The 25,041-nt window shown below is 37.8% G+C and overlaps 1 protein-coding gene across 2 annotated transcripts in view; it reads right to left on the reverse strand.

Moving 5' to 3' along the window:
* The window catches only part of BAZ1A (bromodomain adjacent to zinc finger domain 1A), an 89,464-nt gene extending 66,147 nt beyond the window's left edge, over nucleotides 1–23,317 (reverse strand). For both annotated transcript variants that reach the window (XM_069486476.1, XM_069486468.1), the window contains exons 1-3: nucleotides 23,094–23,317; nucleotides 22,434–22,604; nucleotides 12,626–12,904 (exon numbers count right to left, since the gene is read on the reverse strand). In XM_069486476.1, the coding sequence (XP_069342577.1) occupies nucleotides 12,626–12,904; nucleotides 22,434–22,546 (392 nt within the window). In that variant the 5' untranslated portion in view covers nucleotides 22,547–22,604; nucleotides 23,094–23,317. The remainder of the gene's footprint in view (nucleotides 1–12,625; nucleotides 12,905–22,433; nucleotides 22,605–23,093) is intronic.
* Nucleotides 23,318–25,041: the final 1,724 nt, after the last annotated feature.

The raw sequence follows: 25,041 nt of genomic DNA on the forward strand, positions 1-25,041 counted from the left end.
TTTCACATTCACTTATTCCTCCCAAACAGACGCATAGTGGTTCTGATACAACCTGTGCTTGAAAATTTCACCATCTGTCACCTTGGGCACATTTTAATTAATTAGCCTCTGTGTATGGGCTCCTCAACTGTAAAATGAGCAAATGAGCACCTATCACATCACTACTGTGGGAATTAAATGAAATAGTGCATGTATGCTCTCAAGGAACTGAGGCCCATTCATATTTGAGGGGTACCCACTCTCTGGCTTTAGGGGGGAAAAAAAAAAGCACATTTAAAAAGCTTACAACAGTGCCTGTACCTAGTTAACTCTCAAAAGTTTACTGGTATTGTCATCATCTCCCCAAAATGACATATAGCAAACTCTCAAGAACAAGTAATAATCATATAAGAAAACTAGAGACCAGCTAGAAAAAAGATGAGTCATCACAGCTGGAAGACTCCTCACTTGTCTCTGACAAGTATAGGAAGGATCTAACATTTATTGAGTGCTTTACGTGCCAGGCACTATGCTGGGCTCTTAACAAACATTAACCACGGTGGCAGACTGTTACAATTATTGAACTGAATCACACCTCTCTGATCTCTTCCCGTATTAACTCTGGATTTCCTCATGTGACTTGATTTGGCCAATGGAACACTAACAGAGCATGCTGAGGCTTGTTACTGTGCTTGCACATTGGGGCTTGCCCTCTCTTGCTGCTGGGAACCTTTCTACCACCCTGGGAACAAGTTTGGGCTAACTTCATGAAGAATGATAGGTTATATGGAAGTAGACTCTAGCCACCCCAGTCTGAGACTCCAGACATGTGAGTAAGGCCTAGGACCTAGACAATCGAGTCCCAGCCAGGTCAACCCAGACCATAAGAACGTTCTAGCCAAACACAGAATCGTAAGAATGATGTTTAGTGATTTAGGCCACTAACTTTTGGGGATGGTGTGTTATACAGCAAAAGCTAACTACTAGAACCACCATGTGAGTGTGGACATTATCCCAGTTTTACAGATTAGGAAAGATTCCCCAAAGTATTAGTAAATAGTAAACTAACAGTAAATCAGTTTGGCTCCAAAGGCTCTTTCCACCATACCAAGCCACCTTTACATAACATACTCTGAGGTTATAGGTAAAAAGGGGATCTCTGGTGGTTTTATTCCACAACCCTTATTTAACCCTTTATTCTGTACCAGAAGACAGTACACTATGGCTCATGGGCCAAATCCAACTCATCACCTGCTTTTGTATGGCCTGCCAGCTAAGAATGGTTTAAACATTTATTATTCCTTATTCAAAAAAGAAATCAGGAGAACAATCTCATTTGCAATAGCTACAAAAAAACCCCAAAATACTTAGGAATAAATTTAACCAAGGAGGTGAAAGACCTGTATGCTGAAAACTATAAAATACTGATGAAAGAAATTGAAGACACAAATAAATGGAAAGATATCCTATATTCATGGATCAAAAGCATATTGTCAAAATGCTCATGTTATGCAAAGCAACCTACAGATACAATTCAATCCCTATCAAAATTCCAATATCATTTTTCAAAAAATAGCAAAAAAAAAAAAAAAATCCCAAAATTCATATGGTATAAACATTTTTAAATGGTTCAAAATAAAAATCAGAAGAATATTTTGTGATATGTAAAAATACTAAGAAATTCAAATTTTAGTGTTCATATTAATAAGGTGTTATTGGAATACACCATGCTTATTTATTTATATATTGTCTATGGCTGTTTTTGCACCACAATAGCAAAGTTGGGTAGTTGTGATAAAGCCCATACAGACCACAAAGCCTGTATTATTTACTATGTGGACCTTTACTTTTTTAAAAAAAATGTTCCAACCTCTGCTTAGATTATTCACAGCATGTGTTTTTAATTTAAACAAGGGATTTTGCCTAGCCCATAGGGATGTGTAGTTTTGTGGTTTTTCATACTTTTACCATTCTCTTTTTCTTTCACTGAAAATTACTTTAGTTGATGTTATTTTTTAGTTCTCCTTTAACTTTCACCTTTGGATGGCCTCTGAATTTGTCTAAGAAAGACAGATAACTCCACTTTTAAAACAGTAATTCAGAACCACGGGTCAAATTAATTTCCCTTGCATGCAATACTACAGGCCTCCAAGGCAGCATGGGAAACAAATGATGATTTTATGTTGTTCTCAGAATAATTCCAAGTATCTATGAGCAAAGTTGTTCCTTAAAAACTGTCATCTTAGGCCGGGCGCGGTGGCTCACGCCTGTAATCCTAGCACTCTGGGAGGCCGAGGTGGGCGGATTGTTTGAGCTCAGGAGTTCGAGACCAGCCTGAGCAAGAGCGAGACCCCACCTCTACTAAAAAAAAAAAATACAAAGAAATTATATGGACAGCTAAAAATATATATAGAAAAAATTAGCCGGGCATGGTGGCGCATGCCTGTAGTCCCAGCTACTCGGGAGGCTGAGACAGGAGGATCGCTTGAGCTCAGGAGTTTGAGGTTGCTGTGAGCTAGGCTGACGCCACGGCACTCACTCTAGCCTGGGCAACAGAGTGAGACTCTGTCTCAAAAAAAAAAAAAAAAAAACTGTCATCTTATATTGGCCAACTGGAACAGACTATGATGGAGGCAGAAAAAGATGGAGGAGAGATGATTTTATTCAGAAGATCCTCTAATTCCTCAGACCTGAAATGGTGTAATAAACCATGTAGATATGAAATTCTTTTATTCCCAACAGAGATTTCAGGTCAGAAGCAGTTATACAGTCTTCCTTCTTTTGGGGGATGAGTCTATAATATTCTCCTGCCATCACAAGAACTAAGAGCTTCTGAATTACTACTATTCTACTTCTCTACCCTTCTGGTAATCAGAGACACAAAGGAAAGCAAACATTGAATGTCTTTTCATATTAGAAAAGAGGTAGATCTCAATTTACTTGCCACTCTCCATTTTTATTATCTTTCTTACTATAAATAAGACCCCAACACAGTAATGATCAAAGTTCTGCTGGAGACTCAGCTGACTGCATTTTGGCATTAGGGCAAAGGATCAATAAAGAAATTGTGAAAGAAACTAACTACTCCCACTCCCAGCATTTACCAAAGACTTTCTCAAGAGACATTATTAGACAGATGCCCCTAATAGCTACTACATTTGATTGCCTTTAGAGCACTGAAGAAAATAAGTTTTTATGATCAGTCTAAACTTTAACGAACAATTTTGAGAAGCAGTTGAGTCCAAGCAGAAAAATTTACTACATAGCTTTACATGTTATTTGAATTAAACTTATTTAGAAATGGAATCACTTTTAATTTTCATTTTTTTCGTGATTATTTAAGGATTTTTAGGGTATAAAAAGGGTTTCCCAGGAATGATCTCCCAATTTATATTATTATGCAAGTAAATAAAGGTTCTAAATCTTAAGTGTTCAACTTGCAATGACATCCTAGAGCAAATTATTAATATGTCATCAATCTGAGTCTCTGCTACCCACAGCAAACCCAACAATATATACCTAAAGAAAATGGTTCCACTCTAACTTAGAATTCCAAAGAAAGAAGAGCAATTCCAAATAGTCTCCTTTAAAAAAAAAAAAAAAAAAATTAAAAATTGTGTCATCAATACATTAGGGTCATGAGGAACTAAAGACTTTTCAATTTTGGGATGTTGCTTAGTTAGGATTTTCCTTGGCCTGGAATTAGAAATTTTGACCTTAAAAGTCAATAGTGTAGAAGCTGACCAAATGAAAGCCTTCCTTCTGAAAAAGAATGACTTTTCTTTGTGTTCCTAAAAATTCTATACTATCTTTGAGCCTAATAAGACATCTCCTTCCTATAATCCTTTCTAACTAATTTATGTTTTATTCCTCTAAATTGCTAGTCAACTCTTTTCTAAAAACTTCTACTTGATTAATCCTACCTGGACCCAGTCATTGGTATCTAAGTATGTATGTGTTTAAATCAAAATAACTGTATTTGTTTCTCACCGTATCTTTCATGTTCACCTTCTCGATTTATTTCCCTTTTGTCCCCAATATTAATGTATTTTAACTAATTATGATTCATTAACATCACTGCATTTAGGCTAGCAATATAAAAAAGAGTCCAAAGATAAAAGTCCATTGTTTCATTTCCAATTCTAATATATACTAAGTGCCTACACTCTGTATTAAAGGTTTTTGTGCTAATTTTCTCTTTTCCTTCATGAGTCTAAATTGCTTAAAGCATTCTACCAATGCAACATAGAAGGTCCACAGGAAATATACTTCAATAGCTGAATAGTTAGGAGCTCTAGTTGGTTGGTCACCACCTGATGCCTTAATTGACATTAGTTTATAACATTAAAATGAATTCTATAATTTTTATTTTACAATGCAGTCCTTAAAACAATATTGAACTGTAGTCTCTTACGTTTCTTGACTAGGTAACATTTCATAAATTTTAAATCCAAATAGTATAAGTATAATATTTAGGAAAACCTAGCTATAAATGAAACTCTTTTGTGCAAATCCCATTCTGTCATTTTAATGATTTAACCTACATTGGGGAAAAAAAACTGTCAATCAAGGTTAGACATCATATTTGAAAGAAAATGCAGTTTATTATATGCAAAGAGAGAACTCATAACAGACTAGCAAAAGGAAGGAATAATTTTATCCATCCTCAGAAAAAGGCAATATTCCAAAGTAAGCTTTTTAGGAACCAATAGTTTAACCAGTTCATGAAAAACCAATTAGAAACGGCACACATTTATGTGTTCTGATATGAGAAGACATCCAAACCATCATTAAGTGAAAATGTTGCTTGCTATTTTTTAAGTGCGATATAGAAAAAAAAAAAAAAAAAGAACTATGCACTAAATTTTTGGCAGTGGTTATCTAGGAACAGAGCATTTGGAAAATGGATTCTAGGACTTCACCTTTTGTGTTTTTCTCTGATATATATGAATCTTTTACTTTAACAGGAATAAAACAGATTTTAAAAATCTAAAGTTATGGATTTAAACTTTTAGTTAACAGGTTTTGAAAAACCAAACTTTACTCTTGATAAGTAGTGCATATAACATATTTGGGCCGGGCGCAATGGCTCACACCTGTAATCCCAGCACTTTGGGAGGCTGAGGCTGGAGGATCACTTGAGGCCAGGAGTTCGAAACCAGCCTGGGCAACATAGCGAGACCCTGTCTCTAAAAAAAAAAAAAAAAAAAATTAGCTGGATGTGGTGGCACTTGCCTGTAATCCTAGCTACTTAAGAAGACAGTAGGATCACTTGAGCCCAGGATATTGAGTTTGTGGTGAGCTCTGATTGCACCATTGCACTCTAGCACAGGACACAGAGCAAGACCTTGTTTCCAAAAAAAAGCCCAAACAAACAAAAAAAACATGTTTGAAAATTCTATTTAACCCATCATGACCCTGAGGATTGAAATGAAAGCATCTTGCCCACTGCCTAGCATATGGAAAAGCTCAATAAATGTTAGTGTACTTTCAGTTCTTCAATGTCTTCTAATGCCACCAAGTTTTACACTGACCCAGGCCAGTATACTTTTGTGACTGATGTTTATTCCAACTCCTTCTTTGCTATTAATATTAGGTACCATTTCTTGCTGCTGTTAGTATACTCACTTTTAGAGGTGCATTCTGCTACCTGTTGCTTCAAATCTGCTACGAACTCTTTCAGCTCCTAGGGCATCTTAACTGTGCCTCTTTTATAGTACCTATTTTCTTTTAGTTATTTGTAAGTCTTTCTTAGCTCCTTTAAAGTATGAGTTTCTACACAGGAAAAGACTTTTACTCATTTTTGTATACCTCATAGCCTTACTGGGTGTGGTAGTCACTAACAAATCTGTATGTACAAACTGACAAAAGCTATCCCTATGACTAAAAAATAGTTCAAAAAGAATCCCAAATAACTTGGGACAGAATAACACTAATGTATGTATATATGTATTTGTTTTTAGAGACGGGGTCTCGCTATGTTGCCAAGGCTGGAGCACAGCGGTTATTCACAGGCATGATCATAGTGCGCTACAGGCTCGAACTCCTGGGCTCATGCAAGCCTCCCCCCTCAGCATCCTGAGTAGAAAACACCAGTGTTTTAATTTTAGTATAAGACTTAGGTCAACAGTTCCTAGCTGGCAATGGATTAAAAAAGAAAGACAGACTTAGGTCAAAATGCTCTTCAGTAGCTTTTACAGTCTAATCAGAAGTAAAGCACGTGGAAGGACACTGCGAAGTTACTTTCCTATCCAGTCTTAGGTTTTCAGCCTACTTTTAGGTCTGAAGTATGTTCCAAAGAACTGGAACTGTTGAGTAGTCTGTAAACTAGCTAAATAGGAGATTACGTACCATTAGCGTTAAAGCGGTTCCTTAAAGGGTAGTGCTTAGGACTTGAGTCTAGTTACTTAAAAAAAAAAAAAAAGAAAAAAATTTTTTTTAATGAAAGAAAAAGAAAAAAGGTAGGGATGACCCTCCAAGTAGGTTAAATTTCAGAAGCTCTTCCACTTCTCTATACCAACTATCTTTTCTCTTCTTGCACGCATTCATCTCTCTCCCAGATGGAATCAATACATATTCCATAATCATTATTATGGCTGTAAAATGTAGACCTTCACAGACTCTGAAGATATTTGCATTTCAACAGATATTTGAGGATTTCTTCCAGACACAAAGAATGGTAGTAACGGTGAAGTGGAAGAGGTTAGAGGTGGAAATTTTGCAGAAAAGCAGTTAACCTATCCACAAATTAGCTGTTTTAAAAATCAACTTCAAAGAATACAGCAACATGCCAATTCTTATTTAAAAAGAGATGCTTGTAAATTGTCTGAAAACAGGTTGCTCAAAGCTCACTTTAATTAAAAAGAAAATTACCAAATGAACTATTATATTGACTCAATTCTCAGACTCTCTCAAACTCTAAATTTTGTCTTTGGATTGAATCATGACTCAACATAATGAGTCCAAAATGTTTACTTGTATGGTTTCCACCTCCTTTTTCCTGATTTAATTCTCCAGTTCCAGGGAAGGGGAGAAAAAAATGGGTGAGTCATGCACACATTTGAGTTCTAGCTCATCATCCTCCCAACCCTTCATTAAACAATGATTATCAGGCTTGTTAAAAAGAAAATGAAAAAGTTAACTGAAACTTATATGCCTTGAAATTATGGGGCTGGGTGTGGTGGCTCACGCTTATAATCCCATCACTTTGGGAGGCCAAAGTAGGAGGATGGCTTGAGGCCAGGAGTTCAAGATCAGCCTCAGCAACATAGCAAGAGCTCATCTCTATAAAAAATTTTTTAAATTAGCCAAGCATGGCCGTGTGAGCTGTATGTAGTCCTAGCTACTTGGGAGGCTGAGGTGGGAAGATCACTTGAGCCCGGGAGTTCACTGTTAGAGTGAACTCCAGCCTGTGGGACAGAGCAAGACCCTGTCTATTTAAAAAAAAAAAAAAAAAAAAAGTCTTTTTTTTAAGATACTGAAATTTTTAACTGTGGGGTTTCCTTTCAGTTTCAGTAGGGAAATCTGATTCCAAGTTATAGTGGTATAGGTAGCTACTGGCGCTCCCACATCACTACTGGCATCTCTCCAAAAAAAAAGAAAGAAAGGAAGAAAGAAAACAAAAACGAAACGAAACTTCATGGCCCCCAATCAAGCCATTCAAATATTAATAAGACATCTACATGAAATGACAATATTTATAATACAGCTTAAAAAAAACAGATTCATTATGTCATTTCATCTCGTGAGGCAACCCTATAAGGCAGGGGTCCATTTAATAGATGAAAAAGTACTAAAGCTCAGAGTTTAAATTATTTGTTCACAGCCATACAGCCAAGCATAAACAGCAGAACCTAAAACCAAGGAGAGAGTGAAAGAAATGATTTTGTAAATCAGCCCTACCTGATTTTAAATCCTATAACTTACTACTTGTAAGACAGAAATGGAAGCTCCAGGACTTTGTTTTGTTCACTGCTGTATCTCCAGTGTCTAGAATAGTCCAAGTATTCAGTAGAAGATCAATAAATATATGTTGAAAATTACAAAAAAAAAAAAAAAATCACTTAACTTCTTTGGATCTCCATTTTCTCATCTGTAAATGGAGACAGTAAGTTCCGGCCTCCTACCTACTGATATGATGTATACACAAAGCATCTAGTAGGTATTTAAGAATTAATAGACCCAACTTCCAGCTTAGTGTTATTTTCACAAGGCCATCCATCCTCTTACTTCTCCTGTAGGCTCTGAGGAAGTAGCAGAGAACAAATTTCTGAGCATTTGGCAGCCAAGCTGAGTGGTAATCAGGATGGGGAAGGTAAAGAATCAACTGTGCAGGTTTTCTTTCGCCTGCCTCAGCCAAGTAGTCAGCTGATCTCTTTACCACTTGTTTGCTTCCCTCATCACCATTGCCCACAATTCATTCAACAAATAGCTACTATGGTCACCTACTATGTGCCATTTTAAGTGCTGGGGATATAGTAATGAACAAAAATTCCTAAGCTCATGGAGCTTACATTTTAGTGGAGGAGACCAGCAATAAACAAAACAGGAAGGAAAATTTATGTTAGATAGTACCAAAGGGGGAAAAAAGCATGAAAGGGAGATATAGAGTGTTGGGGCTAGAACTGAACTGTATTCTTAAAAATGGTCAAGGCTAATTTTATGTTAGGTGTATTTTGCCACAAGTTAAAAAAAATTTTTAATAAAATTTTTTATATAAAATTTTTAAAAATGTTAGGACAAGGAAATGCTGAATTTTAGATAGGATGGACAGAAGGCTTCAATGAGGGAGCTGATATAGAGGGAAGACATGAACAAGTAAGAGAACTCTGCATGTTCATAGCTGGGGAAAAGAATTCCAGGCAAAGAGAAGAGTAAGTGCAAAGGCCCTGAGACAGGAATCATGTCTGGCACATTTGAAAAGCAGCAAGTGTGTTTGGCTTGGTGAGTGGGGGAGCTATTCACGGTTATATGCATAGCACCTAAATCAGTGTCTGGTAAAGGAACGCAAATATATGATTATTGTAGAGAAGCAAGACTGGCATATATAGGTATGTCCCTTTAAAGCAGATCACGTTATTATTTCACACCTCATAGGGCAGTGTGGTTGATTTATAAGATCCACAGAAAAGCAAATAACAGCACTACTTAGTCCTAAAGGAAGGATATTTTTAATTATTTCTAAATATTTTTCTGGGTGATTTTCTGCTTTGAGTTGAAAAAAGTTTTAATTACTTAGGTTAAAAACTTAATGAATTATCACTGGCCTCTTGAGTCCCCTTTCCTATTTACTACTACCTGACCTTTTTTATTTTTAATTTTTTTTTTTTTTTTGAGACAGAGTCTCACTCTCTTGCCTGGGCTAGAGTGCCATAGGGTCAGCCCAGCTCACAGCAACGTCAAACTCCTGGGCTCAAGCAATCCTCCTACCTCAGCCTCGCGAGTAGCTGGGACTACAGGCATGCGCCACCATGTCCGGCTAATTTTTGTATATTTATATTTTTAGCTGTCCATATAATTTCTTTTTTTATTTTTAGTAGAGATGGGGTCTCACTCTTGCTCAGGCTGGTCTCGAACTCGTGAGCTCAAACGATCCACCCACCTTGGCCTCCCAGAGTGCTAGGATTACAGGTGTGAGTCACCGCGCCCAGCCTACCTGACCCTTTTTAAATCATTAGTTTCCTATATTTCATCATCCCAAATTAACCTCCTTTTTCACATGCTATCTCTTAGTATTTTGTTTTTATTATTTTCACCTTATCTACTACTCCCTTTTCAGTACTGCTCACAGCAAGTTAGAAAAGACAAACAAAATAACTGTAAAAGATGCCATCCTTAAGGATGTGTTAGTAAAATACATATATAAATCTTAACCCATGCTGTTTTCAGTCTCTAGTCTCAAGCTCCACTACCTGCACCCTCCCAAAAAACTTGGGAAAAGAGGATTTAAAAAAGCGGATCTAGGAACCATAACCATCCTTAGTTTTTACCTGAAAACTACTACAGAATTCATATTCTCATGTTCTTAGAAGCACCTTTTGGATTAACCTCATTCTATGCTTAACTATAAGTGTCTTAAAATAAGAGTTTCATATATTATTTTAATAGAACACACCCAGAATGTATTTAAGGGAGGAAAACTTTGGGCATGATCACAGATTAAGAATGGCCAATATATATTAAGAAATTAATATACCCGTGATCCATGTCCTGGAAAAAAACAGAAGAAGAAATTAAGCCTTGGCCGGGCATGGTGGCTCACGCCTGTAATCCTAGCACTCTGGGAGGCCGAGGCGGGTGGATCGCTCGAGGTCAGGAGTTCGAGACCAGCCTGAGCAAGAGCGAGACCCCGTCTCTACTAAAAGTAGAAAGAAATTATATGGACAACTAAAAATATATATAGAAAAAATTAGCCGGGCATGGTGGTGCATGCCTGTAGTCCCAGCTACTCGGGAGGCTGAGGCAGTAGGATTGCTTGAGCCCAGGAGTTTGAGGTTGCTGTGAGCTAGGCTGACGCCACGGCACTCACTCTAGCCCGGGCAACAGAGTGAGACTCTGTCTCAAAAGAAAAAAAAAAAAAAAAAAAAAAGAAATTAAGCCTTTAAAATTCAGAAAAACACCCATTTCTTTATTTCACCATTTAAAGCCTTCTTCAACAGGAAAAGGTATGTTTCCTAATGAATTTCAATAAAATTGTTATTTCCAGATTTCCCCTTTCTACAATGTACTCCAGTTTACTCCTGTTACTAACAGCTACAACTGAAGTCCATTTTCAAAGTACAACAAAAAAAGGCTACAAAGAAAACACTGCACCACTACATTTCTAGATGTAAACTATATTCTTGATGTTAAAGGTTTAAGAAGAAGCTTCTTAAAAAAATTTAATTTAAAAAGGCTTATGTATCACAACGATTTGCAAATTGTAAAACATTTCTGGCACAAGCCAAATAAAAACAACAGATATAAGGAGAAAAAAATTGTCATGATCCCCAAACGTGGCCATATTATTCCTTTTGGGGATTTAGATCAAAACATGAAAACCTATTTTCTAAGTATACCACCAAAAGTACAAACCACTAAATATATTCTAAAACAGCATTTATAACATGATTCTTTTTTAAAAGGTATTTTTTTGGTGGGATTACTGATGGCATATTAATCTCCCACTTTTTGCTTGTATTGTTAATGCTTCTAAAAGATATAATTTTTTCTAAATGTCATTGGACATACAAAAAATTCTTCAATTTTTATTATTTGTTGCTTCCACAATTTTTAAAAGAACTTCAATCACTTGCCAAAATAAAATACTAACAAGTTTAGATCTTATTATAAACACTGCTTGGCTTTTAAGATTCAAGTAGAGTAACAATTAACAACTAACATGGATTATGTTAATTTGTTAAGACATTATTCTAAAGTTACATATTAACTCATGATTCTCCAAAATAATAAAGGACATAATTAACTTTTGACTGCTAAAATTTAAAATTCAGAAAAAAAATGTGCATTCAGGTCAACAATGAGGGGGAAGAGCACACCAAGAAAACATAGTCACTAGCCCCAAAAGTCAAGAGGCTATAAAAAGTTTTAACGCAAATAAAGTTTTATTATGATAAATATCAGTGACTAGCCAATCACAAATGCTTAAGACTTCAAGAAAACACTGATAAATTTTAATTTAGTGCCATAGATTATGTCATTTTCCATTTTCATATATGAAAAATCTACTCTATTCCTGAAGACCTAGGTAAAAAAGAAAAGAACTAACACTGGGCCGGGAGCGGTGGCTCACGCCTGTAATCCTAACACTTTAGGAGGCCCAGGCGGGAGGACTGCTTGAAGCGAGGAGTTTGAGACCAGCCTGAACAGAGTGAGACCCCATGTCTACAAAAACAAAAACAAAAAAAAAAAAAAGAAAGAAAGAAAGAAAAAGAAAAATTAGCAGGGCGTGGTGGTGAACACTTGTAATCTCGGCTACTAGGGAGGCTGAAGCAGGAGGATCACTTGAGCTCAGGAGTTTGAGGTTGCAGTGAGCTATGATGATACCACTGTATCAAATGGGAGAATTGTATAATATGTTAATTATATCTCCAAGCAGTGTTAAAAAGTAAAAAAACAAAGGGAAAAAGAAGAGAACTTAGTGGAGTATATAAAACTCAGCCTTTGTTTTGTTAAAATATTAAAACCCATGAAGAAATATAGGCATATTTAAACTATTAGGTGACAATGAGGACACAGTAGATATTAACATCTCAGGTTTTTTACTCTTAAAGATGGAACTTCCATATAATGGGAATAAATTAAAGAGAAGGAAGGTAGTTTATACAGAAATGAAGTAATTGCTAGGATATTAGAGTACAATATATTACTTTTTACATTAAAAGGAGAAGGAATTGTATATGTATGTTTGTGGAGATATACACACAGACACACACATGTACATGTTTTTGGTGGCATATGTATAAATTAGCTTTGGAAAGAAATACAAGATATATAAGAAAAAGCTAACATTAGTGATATCTGTGGGTTAACAGGATATCTGGAACATAGTAAAAGGGAAGACTTCCTTAGGTCACCCTTTGTGTGTTTTGAATTTTAAGCAATGTGAATATAAACTTATCAAGAGGAAAAATTAAAAGTACTTTACCTTGCACCATTGTTCCTAATGACTTCCACAGTTTCTTCAACAAAATATCGATCCTTGACATATGCAAAGATATCATCACAAATTTCATGTAAGCGTGAACGATGGGTAAGGTTGGTCAAGTATAAAACTGGAATAATTAGTGGCTCTGGAAAACTCTGAAGATTCTGTCTTGCTTTTTTTTCTGACTCAAGTGCTTCCTGATATGTCAGTCCAGGTCTACCCGTCACAGCACAACTCCACACAAGACTGTTGCACAGAATGGTTCGTTCAAAAAAGTCACTAATTAAAAAACAAAAACAAAAACCCATTACCTATCATTTCACAAATTTTACATTAAAAAGCTGATACCTTGATCAGCTTCTTGTAGTGCTTTTAATGTAAAGTTTTACATAGAATCACAGAACTCAAACAAGGGTTTGGTAACTGGCCAACTTATACATTAATACACACCTAAGAAAAAGTATATTTAAATTAGACATTTATATTTTGCAATTTAAAGGAACATCAGCCACTGTACTTTGAATTCTGTCAGTTTTGAATATTGGGAGTCAAACTGAAAATAAATTCAATCTTTCTTTATCCTTTTAATTTTTAACCTTTTTGTTCCAAAGTGGTCAGAACACTACTGTCAATTCAAACACTTAACTATGAATTTTTAGAAAGCTTTAACATAACAGCGAAAAACTGAGAAATCTAAACATCTAACAATAAGAGGAAGCTAAGTAAATTATAGTACTTCATATAATGAAAAATCATATTCATTAAGTATAAAGAGAGTTCTTAAGTAACATGTTAATAGGAAAAAACCCTATTTTCCAGTTTGATCCCTCACATATTTTTTAAAAGTATATAATGATCTCATTTGTGGTAAAAAAAAAAAAAAAAAAAGAGAAAATGAAAAAATAGAAAAAGAAAGAAAGAAAGAAAAAAGGGTACTATAGAAGCAGAAAATTTCTGGAATGTTATACAAACAAGGCAACAACAGGGTGTAGGCATAAGACTGGGAACCATCTTAGAGCTCTTCTGTACAGTTGGAATTTTTAATATAAGCATTTATTTATTTTCAAAAAAACTCCATCTAGTCTCTTTTAAAATGCAAGAGATGTATATAATATAGAAAGATTTCACAGGCATATTGGGTAGAAAAACCCAAATCACTGAATACACAATGCCATGTATATTAAAATAATAACAAAAATGTATATACCTACTATGTAGGTATATAAATACATACTTTCTCCAAAAGGAGGGGACTGGGAAGGAAGGAAAAGAAAAACTTTGAGATTCTAAATATTTCTATATTGTTTGAATTTTTATAGTAAGCATCACTCATGTATCATTTTGCAGTAAGATATTCTTTAAATGTAAAAGGTTAGACATACGCAAAAAGGTTAACAATGGCTGTCTCTAAGCAGTAAGATAGTTACATTTTTTCCCTCCTCTATAATTTGGTCTACTTTCCAATAATTATATGTAATCAATATAATTAAGTCATTGTTCTTCAACTTTTTCTCCTTTCTGAAATCCCCCTCTTTCCTTCTCCCATCATTCTAAAAGTACTTAAATTGCTATGTATTTATTTCCTGGTTAGTGTATCTGTAGCTTATCCCTATAGTAAGTAGTGTGATTGCCAAAGAAAATTTAGGGCAATTCCATTTAGATAGTTTCATTTGTGTATGTCTATAGAACAACAACAAAAAAAGATTCTCTGTGAAAATAAAGAGAAACTAATCATACCTTAAACATAAATGAGAGCTACAGACATAACATGCATGTGCCAAGTTATATGACTCTAACTCAGTACAAAGATTCTTTTGAAGCATGTTTTAGTACAGGAAAAAATGGATGTATATCATTAAAAATAAAAAATAAAAAGTGGTTATCTTTATAAGACAGAGGAGATACCCTAAGAATTTAGAGGAAGGGAAGGAAGAGAAGAGGTTAAAAAAGAAAATACTAGAACATTTTTTTGAGAAGTAGTGTTAAGAGGTAGGCCTTAAAGGAAAAGTAGAGTTGAAGAAAGGAATGCCAAAGAGAAAGAGAGAACACAAGCTGATGTTTATATTCAAGAAATCTATGTCAGAATAAATAATTTATTAGCTGAAGAGAGGCAAAAGATATACCCAGTAGGTAGTTAGCAATGGGTGCAGGATAAAATGAATGAATGAATCTTAAAGGTCTTATTTAGTTTTACTGCCTAAAATTGTAGAAATCTTTTTACAAGTTCTAAACTTGAGACCCTGTCTCAAAACTAAAAGTTCTAAACTTTTTTCTATGGAAACAAATACATCCATCTGTAAGATTTAACTTCCCAAGCCAACACATAGTTAGCTCATAATGTACATGAAGCATACTTTTTTTTCTTTTTATAATTGATATATAACAGTTGTACATACTTTGGGGGTACATGTATATTTTGATACAGGTATATAATGTATAAGGATGAAATGAGGATAATTGGGATATCTATCACATGAGGTATGCTTCTAATAATTTAAACTACAGCTAGTACTGTTTAAGAAAATTATACTTCAAATCTAGCTATCTTAAACATTAGTCTGTAAACCAGTACTAACAGAAATAGAATGCTAACCACATGGATAATTTTAAATTTTCTAGTGGTCACATTTAAAAATTTAAAAAGAAATACTAATGGAATTAATTTTGTATATATTTTTAACCCAATATATCAAAATAATTTCATTTCACTATGTAATCAACAGAAAAAAAATTGAAATATTTTATATTCTTTTTTTTTGTACTAAATCTTCAAAATCCAATGTGTATTTTACATTTATTGCCCATCTTAATTCAGACTAGTCACATTCCAAGTGCTTAATAACCACATGGCCCACATGGCCAAGTAATGGCTCCTGTATTGAAAAGAACAGATCTAGCCACTGCAGCTAGGTGCCTGAGGTATTTGATGCCATGGCAGGGGGATGGCTACCATTGTCTAAAAATACCAAGCAAAGCAAATGGCACAGTGCCACAAGTCTCCATTAAAGGTGTTACCAGGCAGAAAAACAGGATAGTTAGTAACCACAGATATACAGCTGCCCTTCTATACCCAATAAGGTTTCTACTGTCATGCAAAATGTTTGTGCTGTTTGTTTCCTTTGTGTCTATCTACTCCACAAAGTTATTGTTACATTATGGCCTAGCTGTACACAAAGATCTACCCTCAGAAATCAGGAACCAGGGCACATTCTACAACAGAGGCCATTTTAATGCAAGGACAAAAAGTCTAAGGGCTCTCTCTCCCCTACTCATTACCCCCAAACAGCATACCACCATCTCTAACATTACACACCTTCACTTTCTCCCACTTCTGTAATTCTGCTCATACTTCACCCGTTCATCATATACACGTATAGAATGTGTAGAGTTTTTAAAATGTGTAGAGTCTGTTAATAATACTGATCTCTATCTAGGGAATTGGTTATTGTGCCTCTTCAATTTCTACATTATAAGAATATAAATAATGAAACTTTTATAAGCATGTTTTACTACTGTGAACAAAACAAATTATAAAATACAAGGTATTTTATATGAATATAAATTTAGGCTAATATAGATTATGTCTGATTTATATCTGCATCCCTTCAATAATCCTCTCTACCAGACATGGGCATAACACTGGCCTGGAAACCAAATCCAGCCCCTCCATCTGCTTTTCTAGTTTTATTGGAACACAGCCACACCCACAGTGATTGTCTATAACTGCTTTCTCACTACGTTTACAGAGTTGGATAAGTCCAAGAGACGCTATGGCCAGCAAAACCTAAAATACTGATTATCTGGCCCTTTATAGAAAAAACTTGATGACTTCTTCCTCTTTACCATTATTTCATAAGGAAAAATTGCTTCTGAGTTGCAAGGTAGAGACAGTACTTTTCTAAGAACACACCTACATACAAAGTCAGCCAACTCTCTGGTGAACTAATGGATGAACAAAGGGCACCATACTGTTAATTTGCTGGGTAGTGGGAAAACTAAAAAAATTTCATTAATTTTACTTTCCATTTTATTTAGCGCTGCCTTAGAGTCAGACACTAAAAACTAGAAACTAAAACCTAAATGGACATCAACAAAGGTAAAACATGATACTAGTAATGGATGTAAAAGTCCTAGCTTAACAATAATGGCTATGAAAATAATAATATACCTGCATGCAATAAATAGTATCAGTTCTTATTGATCAGGCACCACATCTGCAGAGATCCTAAGAGAATAACCAGTATGGCAGACAAACAGCATCAGAGGAACACCTACCAAGTCACACTTCTATGCCTTCTTATATAGTTTTCCTTACTTAAAAAGGATTCTCTAGAGTATCCTTTGTGCCAAGACTCTTTCTTCCCCATTCTGTGTCTTGTGAGCTCCATCCTTCAGGACCCAACTCAGATATTATCTCCTATTTTAGGGATTCCCCAACTCCCCAACAGTTACTGGCTCCACAACACATATGTGACTTATGCCACTGTGTTGCAGTCATTCATTTCTCACTACAGGGACAAATTATCTCAGCATCTCCAAAGACTGCCCAAAGTACAGTGACAAGAATAAACAAATGTTTAATGAGCAGTCTACTCTCAATGGGCATTCCACATTTATTTTTATGTGTATCTAGACAGAGAAAGTACACATATAAATGGCAAGGAGGGAGGAAAATGTCTGAATCCTAACTTTATCACTTTTAGAATGCAACTTTGGATTAAGTTACATAACCTCTCTGAACTTGTTTCCCTTTTTGTAAACGGGAACTGTTCTATGAACTATCAATGAGAAAATCAAATGAGTTAAGTCTAAGTGAATACCCCCATAATATATGTGCACTCAAAAAACTGTTATCAATTCTTATTGTTCAGGCACCACATTTGCAGTGAGATCCTAGGAGAATAACCAGTATGGTAAAAATAAATAAATAAATAAATAAAATTAAAAAAAAACCCAAAAAACAGTACCAAAGGAATATCCAAAAGTCTTTGAGAATGTTTAAAGAAAATAAAATTGGGAAGAGGCAAAATTAGCTATCTTAGATATCTAAAGATATATCTTCTTGGCAGCTCCTGAGGGCACGCATAGAACAATAGAAATTCTAAGAGGAAAGAGTTTGCATCATTATTGTAGGTAGTACAGGGGCAAGCAATAAGAAATATCCACAAGATCTTAGGATGGTTTTCATTGTTTTGATGGATGAAATCAGTTAGGTTATCAGTGAACATCCCAAATCCAATCAGGATGACCCAGCTATAAAATCATGTCGACCGTTTATGGTAGACTGCAAAGAGGGCTCAAGGTGTGTGCAGGCTCCTTTGAAATATGTCATTGATGCTCTTCTTATCAAGAGGTGGAGTCTATTTCACCATGCTTTGAATCTGAGTTGGCCTTATGATCTGTTTTGACCAACATAATATTTAAGTGACATTGAGTGACTTCCGCTCTCACCTCTTGAAACCCTGAGACCAACAAGAGAAGCAGGCAGGCTAGCTTCCTGAGGATAAAAGATCACATGGTGAGAAAAACCATCCCAGCTGAGGTCCCAGACCTGTGACTGGGGCTCTTACTCCAACCAACCTCAGCCTAGCCTGACTGCAGCTAAGTAAGTGAGCACAGAGGAGACCAGGAGAAAACAAACTGACAATCCACAGAATAGAGAGCAAATAAAATGGGTTGTTACTTTGAGAGGCTAAGTTTTGGGCTAACTTGTTGCACTACAATAACTGATTTTGTCTGAAGGATGCATTAATACAAAACATAGTAGCCTGCTAAGCACATAAAACTAAAAAATAAAAGCATTTAGGAATCTGCTATATCATCCAAGAAAAAGAACTCGTTGACTCAAGTATTAGGACCATGCGGCACATGTATTCCTAAAGAAGAACTTAACAACTAATTTGAAGACATTAGCTATGAAGATTAACCAATTTCCTTTGAAAACCCCATGTTCATCAAATAGCCTTTAATTACAACTAAATTTCTCACATAACTAATCATCAGTATGGCAACTGGTCAGCGTGAAAGGCATTTTTCCCTACTAGAAATTGATGGCATTTGGAGGTGTCCATGTAATACCTAGAGCTTAATCATTTGAGGGTGCAGTAAAGAAATGTCTGAGCAGACAGAAGAGAGTGGTACATACACAATGATCTAGGCAGCCAGCCTGCATTCCAGACAATGTCACTATTTTCTTGGTGTTACTTCTATAAATTTCAACAGATATTAGGAAGAGTTTTCCATAATAAGCACCAGGTGATAGTAAATAGTAAGGAGAGCATTAACTCTAGCATCCCAGTGATGTGAGTTAGAATTCTGGTTTCATCAATTGCTAGATATGTAATTTTGGATACTATGATTATGGACGTATGCCCCGCCATCCCAACCTCAGTTTCCTCATCTGTAAAAGGGAGCTGTTCAAAGAACTGAATTAACAAGTGAGAGATGATGAACAATGAAAATATGATGCCTTATAAGCTAGTCAAACCTCTTCCACCGGAAAGCCAGGATGGAATATAAGCCAGATTGTTGGTGACGTTGTGGATGAGATTCCTACATTCTGCATAGGAGGTGAGATTCACAAAAAGATGGAAAGTATGTTCCAATTCCAAGTGTCTAAATGGCTATAAAAAAAGTTATTTTATTTAGGAGATTAAGTCACTGGGCACTACAACAATATACAGGTGCAGAGTGAGATGTGTAATTCCTACTTAAAAGTATAGTCTGAATCTAGAATTTGATATTCAGACCTGACTGTTCCATTTTTTAATAATCCACAGGCAAAAATAAAAGACAAAATTGTTGTCACCTAACCAAAATTACAGAATAAATCTTTATCTTATTTAAGAAATTAAATTATGCACTTTACCTTATGCATTTGCTGCCTATAGTTAATATGCTATTTTTAATGTCTTCTTTACTTATGAAAGGAGGTCAAAAAAGAGTTACCAATTAGTTGAGGAGAATGTAGTTCAAACAAACAAAGGAATCTGTGCTATGTAATCACTGAGGATGCATTCTGGTCATAGTCCCTATTTCAAAGAATTCAGAGTCTTGGAGAAGACAAAATGTGAGGCAACAAATATACTTCATTACAAGGCGATTATATGACTTTACACTAGAAAAGATGGAGGGGGTGATTATTGCTGCTTAGGACAAAGAGGAAGTAAGCTATAGTATCATGAAAGACAGAGACAGAAAACTAGCAATTAAAAGGTCACTGGCTTAGGACAAACTAGGATGGACCAAAAAAAAGGTCGCTGGCAACCTCTACTTATCAGAGTTAGAGGCAAAAGTTATACTTTATTGTGTTGGAAGCAAATAAACTGGGAGGTGTAGAAAATCTCTTTGGGATTGATTAAAGTAGAGAAATTTATATTGAAGAAATAAAAAACCCAAGCAAACAGGTGAACACAGTGGTCTTCAGACAAATACAAAAGAAAAATATTCAAAATAAGGCACTTAAAGGCTAATCTTCAAATAAGTTCACATAAACCAACCAGTGATTTAATAAATGAGTGAAAAGAGAGGTTTCCTTCATAGTTTCTCCGAATTGTGCCACGGGTCAGATTACCATAATACTACAGACCACCACGAATGCATTTTTGGAAAGATCTCTTTGTAATTATTTAAGAGAAAGTAATTCAAAATTTAACATGATTAAATGGCATTCTTCCAATTTTGCCAAAATTGGTTTTGCTCAAAGTCATGAAGATTAATGCCTAAGAACACCAGTAATACGGCTTTTGTTTAGAGTAAATGATCAAATCTTTGCTCCCAAACCAATCATCTCTCTTGGACTGCCTGTAATTTCCAAACACCTAAACACTTCAGCACAAGGGGAAAAACAAAAAATTTAAAAACCTAGTTATTTAAAAATGTTTAAATGTCATGAGACTACAAAGGATACAGTTCCTTAATATTAATGTAAGATAGACAGGTTTGGAATGCCAAATATCTCCTTTATTTTAGCATTTCAGAGTCCTCCATGGTTAGAGTAATTCCTCTCAAGAATCAAAGTACATGAAGAGTGTTTAATTCACAAACGATAATAGCCAATATTCACCCTACCCTCTAAAGTGAGGAGAACCTCTTAAAAAACAAGATTGCTTACATTTTGAAATTTAGGCCCGTTTACTATTTTGTTGGCAATCTTAAATAGAATTTTTATTTAAATTCAGAATTGTTAGCAAGGACTTTAGCTTACACCCTTAAAAAAAAAGACAAGACATCAGCCTTGTCCAGTTACCTAATCCAAATTCACTTAAGTAGTTAAAGAGTGAACTCTATTTTAGTAACGAAACAAGTCTATACAGGAGCACAGTGAGATGTGCACTCCTACTTAAAAGCACAGTCTGAAGAAAAGTACTATGTACTACTCTAGATACAACACGTTTAACGTGTAACCCCCTTTCTGTGGAGCTGAAGAAAAAAGGGGCTTGCTTAAAATAAACACTCCAAGGAACTTTTCTGACCTCACTACTCATTTCTCAGACAGGTGCAGAGTTTCCCTAAGACCCTCCTTCGATCAAGCCCCTACTCAAAAAAAGTGCCTCCTATACGCAATGTATTTGGTTGCTATCATACTTGGTTTCTAAGCCACAAAAGGATTCCTTCTGAGTGGAGAGGATAAAGCATTAGAAAAGGGGAGGATCAGGCTGTTCCAGTGATTGATCAACTCAGGTTCTCACTTGGAGATACTGTTTAAACACAGGTCGCTAAAACATACCCCATTGCTTCGTGTCACAGGACAAGGAGATCTTTTGGGATAAATCAAGCGACAGACTGAAAATTTAGAGGCTGAAATGACACCAGCAGCAGCTCCGGGTTCTTATCAAAACAATAGCGAGTGGCACATGTCAGGCAGCCCATATGCACAGGGGGATAAAGAGGCGACTGGCTAAGGCTGGACTTGAACTTGTCTTAACCCCCTCTCCCCAACTCCACCCCCAAGCTCCCGGCTACGCGAAAGTGAAAACGAGCGGAGCCTAAGGCCCTGCTCTCTTCCCCCTTCCTCTTCCCCTCGCCCAGCCCCGACTTCTTCCTCACAGGTCTCCCGGGGGCGGAGACGCTGAGTTCCCCGGGGACAGGAGTTAGTCACCAAGAAGAGGCGGTGACAGAGCGCACGGCTCGCGTCGCACACTCCGAGGCCTACCAGCGCGGACGGTAGGCCGCCCGCGGAGGCTCTCGTGTCCCGGGCCCCACTGCCCCTGGCCCGCTGGAAAGCCCCCTCCTCCCTGCCGGAGAGAATCTCAACTCCGCTCCCTCCCACCCCTACGCTAGGCAGCTCCAACGTCAGACCCCACTCCCGACCGAGGAAACGAAGCCCAGCACAACCGTTTCCTGCCCACGGGGGCAGGGATTCCCTCCCCAGGCCGGGGAACTGCGGCCCCGCGCTGCTGACCCGAGCGGGGATCCCCTCGGCCGCCAGGAGGGGATCCCGGAACTGGCCCCGGAGTGCGCGTGTGGTCGCGGCGGGGAGGGGCGAAGCGGGGAGTTTCCGCCGCCCTGCGGCCAGGCTGCCGGGCGGGCGAGCGACAGCAGCGGCTAGGAGCGGTCCCCGGGACTGGCGGGGACACCAGCCTCCTCCGCCCCGACACGCGTTCCCCACGCGCGCTGCGGCCAGTGGCCCCGCGCAGTCTCCGGTCGGGCTTGGGGGAGGGGGGACCAGACAAATGCGGGACCGTGGCCACCGGTCACTTTCAAGTCGCCCCGCCAGAAGCCCAGGGCGAGGAAAAAAGAGACAAAAGGGCGCTGGGAGGGAGTCCCCACACCCCCTCGTACCCCTCGCGCCTGGCCCGGCCCTTACTCGTAGTGGCGGAAGATCTCGTTGGTGACTTTACAGTAGAAAACTTCCTCGTCGGGCCGCAGGTCCGCGGGCGGCTTCTGTCTCACAAACGGTTTTCGGTGTAGCAGCGGCATCTCCTGTACGCCCGCGGGCTCGCCCGGACCCTCGGCCGCCCGCGTCGGCCCCGCTTGCCTATCAAAATTGGAGGGAAAGGAAAGCCGGTAAGGTGGGGAGCGCTCGGCGGCAGCGTGGGCCGGTCCGCGCGCTGGGGGAAGCTCGACTGCCTTTTGTGTGAGTGACGCGCCGCGGCTGCTACCGAATTCGCTCCTGCAGCTGCCGGGGTGTCGAGCGAGCGGAGCCGGCACCGCCTCTGCCCTCGGAGCGCGCCCTACTCCTCTCGCCCCGCCACGGGCTCACAATGGGGCCGGACGCCCTGCCGCGGGCGGGCAGTGCGGGAGCAGCCGCGGCCCCCTCCCCCAGCGCCGGCTCCCCGCCCGCCGCCGCTGCCGCCGCCGCAGCCAGGCTCACAACGTGCTCGGCGCGCAGCCGGTCGGGCGGCCGAACGCCGCGAGGGCGCTGGCCGCGGGCGGACCCCGGCGCCGCTCCGCTTTGTTCCCCCGCTCGCCTACACCTCCCAGCCGGCGCCGGCCGGCTCCCGAGCCACCGCACTGAGCCCCTCACCTGCGAGCACGCCGACTGCCACTTCTCCACCTTCGAAACTACAAAGACAGCGAAGGGAGGTTCGCTCCTCCCGGGGGGTCGCTTCTCGCCGGCCCCGCTGCGCCCCCGGCCGCCGCTTCTCCCGCTGCCACTGCCCGGCTGCGCGCGGGGGAATCGCGTCCCACCGCCACTTCCCCGCCTCTCGGAGCTCCTGGGAAGTTTCTGATCTACTTTCGGCTCTAAAGGAGGAAGAGCTGTTGGGAGGAGCTTTTTACTTCTCGCTTCTACCTTTTTATTGGCTACTCGATGACTTTTACAGCCTGTCACTGATACAGGAAGAGACGGCGGAGAGTCTGGGAGAGCTACATTATTAATTAATGGAGCAACCCCTCGCGAAGAATCAGAAGCATCCTCCATGTTTGAGATTATCAGCCAAAAGATCTAGGGAAAGCGCTGCGTTTTCATAAACACATGGCTAACAAAGTGAAGCCATCATCTTCATGTGTGGCACCAACGCTTGGCTACACGATGGGAAAGGGATTCCATTTACGATTTAACTTGTATTTTAAAGACGGGAGGAGAAATGAAGACTAAGAAATAAATTTTTTTGATATTTTTCTTCTTCAGAATTAGAATTCATATCTCTAAAAATATTTTGCATGTGTAAACATCCATCTTGAACAGAAAATACCTTTCTTGACATCAGTTCTTTTTAATCCTCAGGGCAATTCAGTCAAAGATTTAGATAGCAAAGGAAAAGACCAAAAAAGTATACGTTAGAAAATGTCATCATACCCCTAAGACTGCTACATAGATAAAACTAAATAACACACGTTTAAAAAGTAATATTTGCACCGCTGTATTTACAAAGGATCAATGTTTAATTCAATTAGAATTTTAAAGATTATGGATTTACTTGTGAAATTTTCCCTAAAGCAACTTTCCTGTATCAGTAATTTTTATTTAGGAAACCAATTTTAATGTACATAATACATGTGACTTGAATTCAAAAGAATTTTTGAAGCTAGAAGTAACTCAGGGTGTTTACTAGTTTTGTTTCTTTTAACTAGCTTTGTTCTAAATATTAGTCTTTTTTGCTACTGCCCTTGACATTTGCTTATTTGCAGATTTACATGTAAGAATAAGTCTAAAAGTAAGTTTGAAGAACAACAAAGGACGTTATTTCTTCTAATTACCCATGCTGTGAAATGATAATAGTTACAGAAATAATGTGGGATTAGCTTTATATCTTCAAAGTAAGTACATTTGTACTTCAGAGCAGAAAATATAAGAAATCTATTTAAATCAAAGAGCTAACACTTTTAAACAACTTTGGCTGCTCATACAGCTAGCAAAATAAACATTTGTGAAAGGTACTATATTCTCCACATGTTTTAAAACTCATTAATAGTAATAATGCACCTTACTGTATGAACATAAAAGTCACAGAAGTTTAGAAATGCTGTCATTAGCAAGTATGCACTTTAGCCTGGACAAATTCTTCAAAAAAGTATGCACTTAAAGATTGGATATTTTAAACCTGCCTCCAACTAGTATATTGAGTGACAAGTTAAAATTCCTTAGCTAGATAGTATCTATTAATTTCCCAGGTGAAAAATTTGGAGCCCACAAAGGTAGACTCAAAAGGGGGACAAGGAGGGTGGCTAACTTTCAACCTACATTGAAGTGTCAACACTCACAACTCAAAATCCCAACTTAACTGTTATGCTAAAAACAGATAAAATTCTCTCTGAATACTTAAGTATTTATATTTACTAGATCTCACTGTTTGATAAATTGTTAAAATTATTTTGTTAAAATCATGATCAAAAGCAGTAATATTTATTTTAATTATTAAACACAAGATTTTAAACAGTTGGATTTTTTCTTATACTAACTTAAAATTGAAATTTTACTCTATTTCATCAAAAACTATCATACTCAATTTTCCCACTATCATACTCGTATT

This window comes from Eulemur rufifrons, chromosome 2 (assembly GCF_041146395.1).
Source record: "Eulemur rufifrons isolate Redbay chromosome 2, OSU_ERuf_1, whole genome shotgun sequence".
In the NCBI taxonomy this organism is placed as follows: Eukaryota; Metazoa; Chordata; class Mammalia; order Primates; family Lemuridae; genus Eulemur; species Eulemur rufifrons.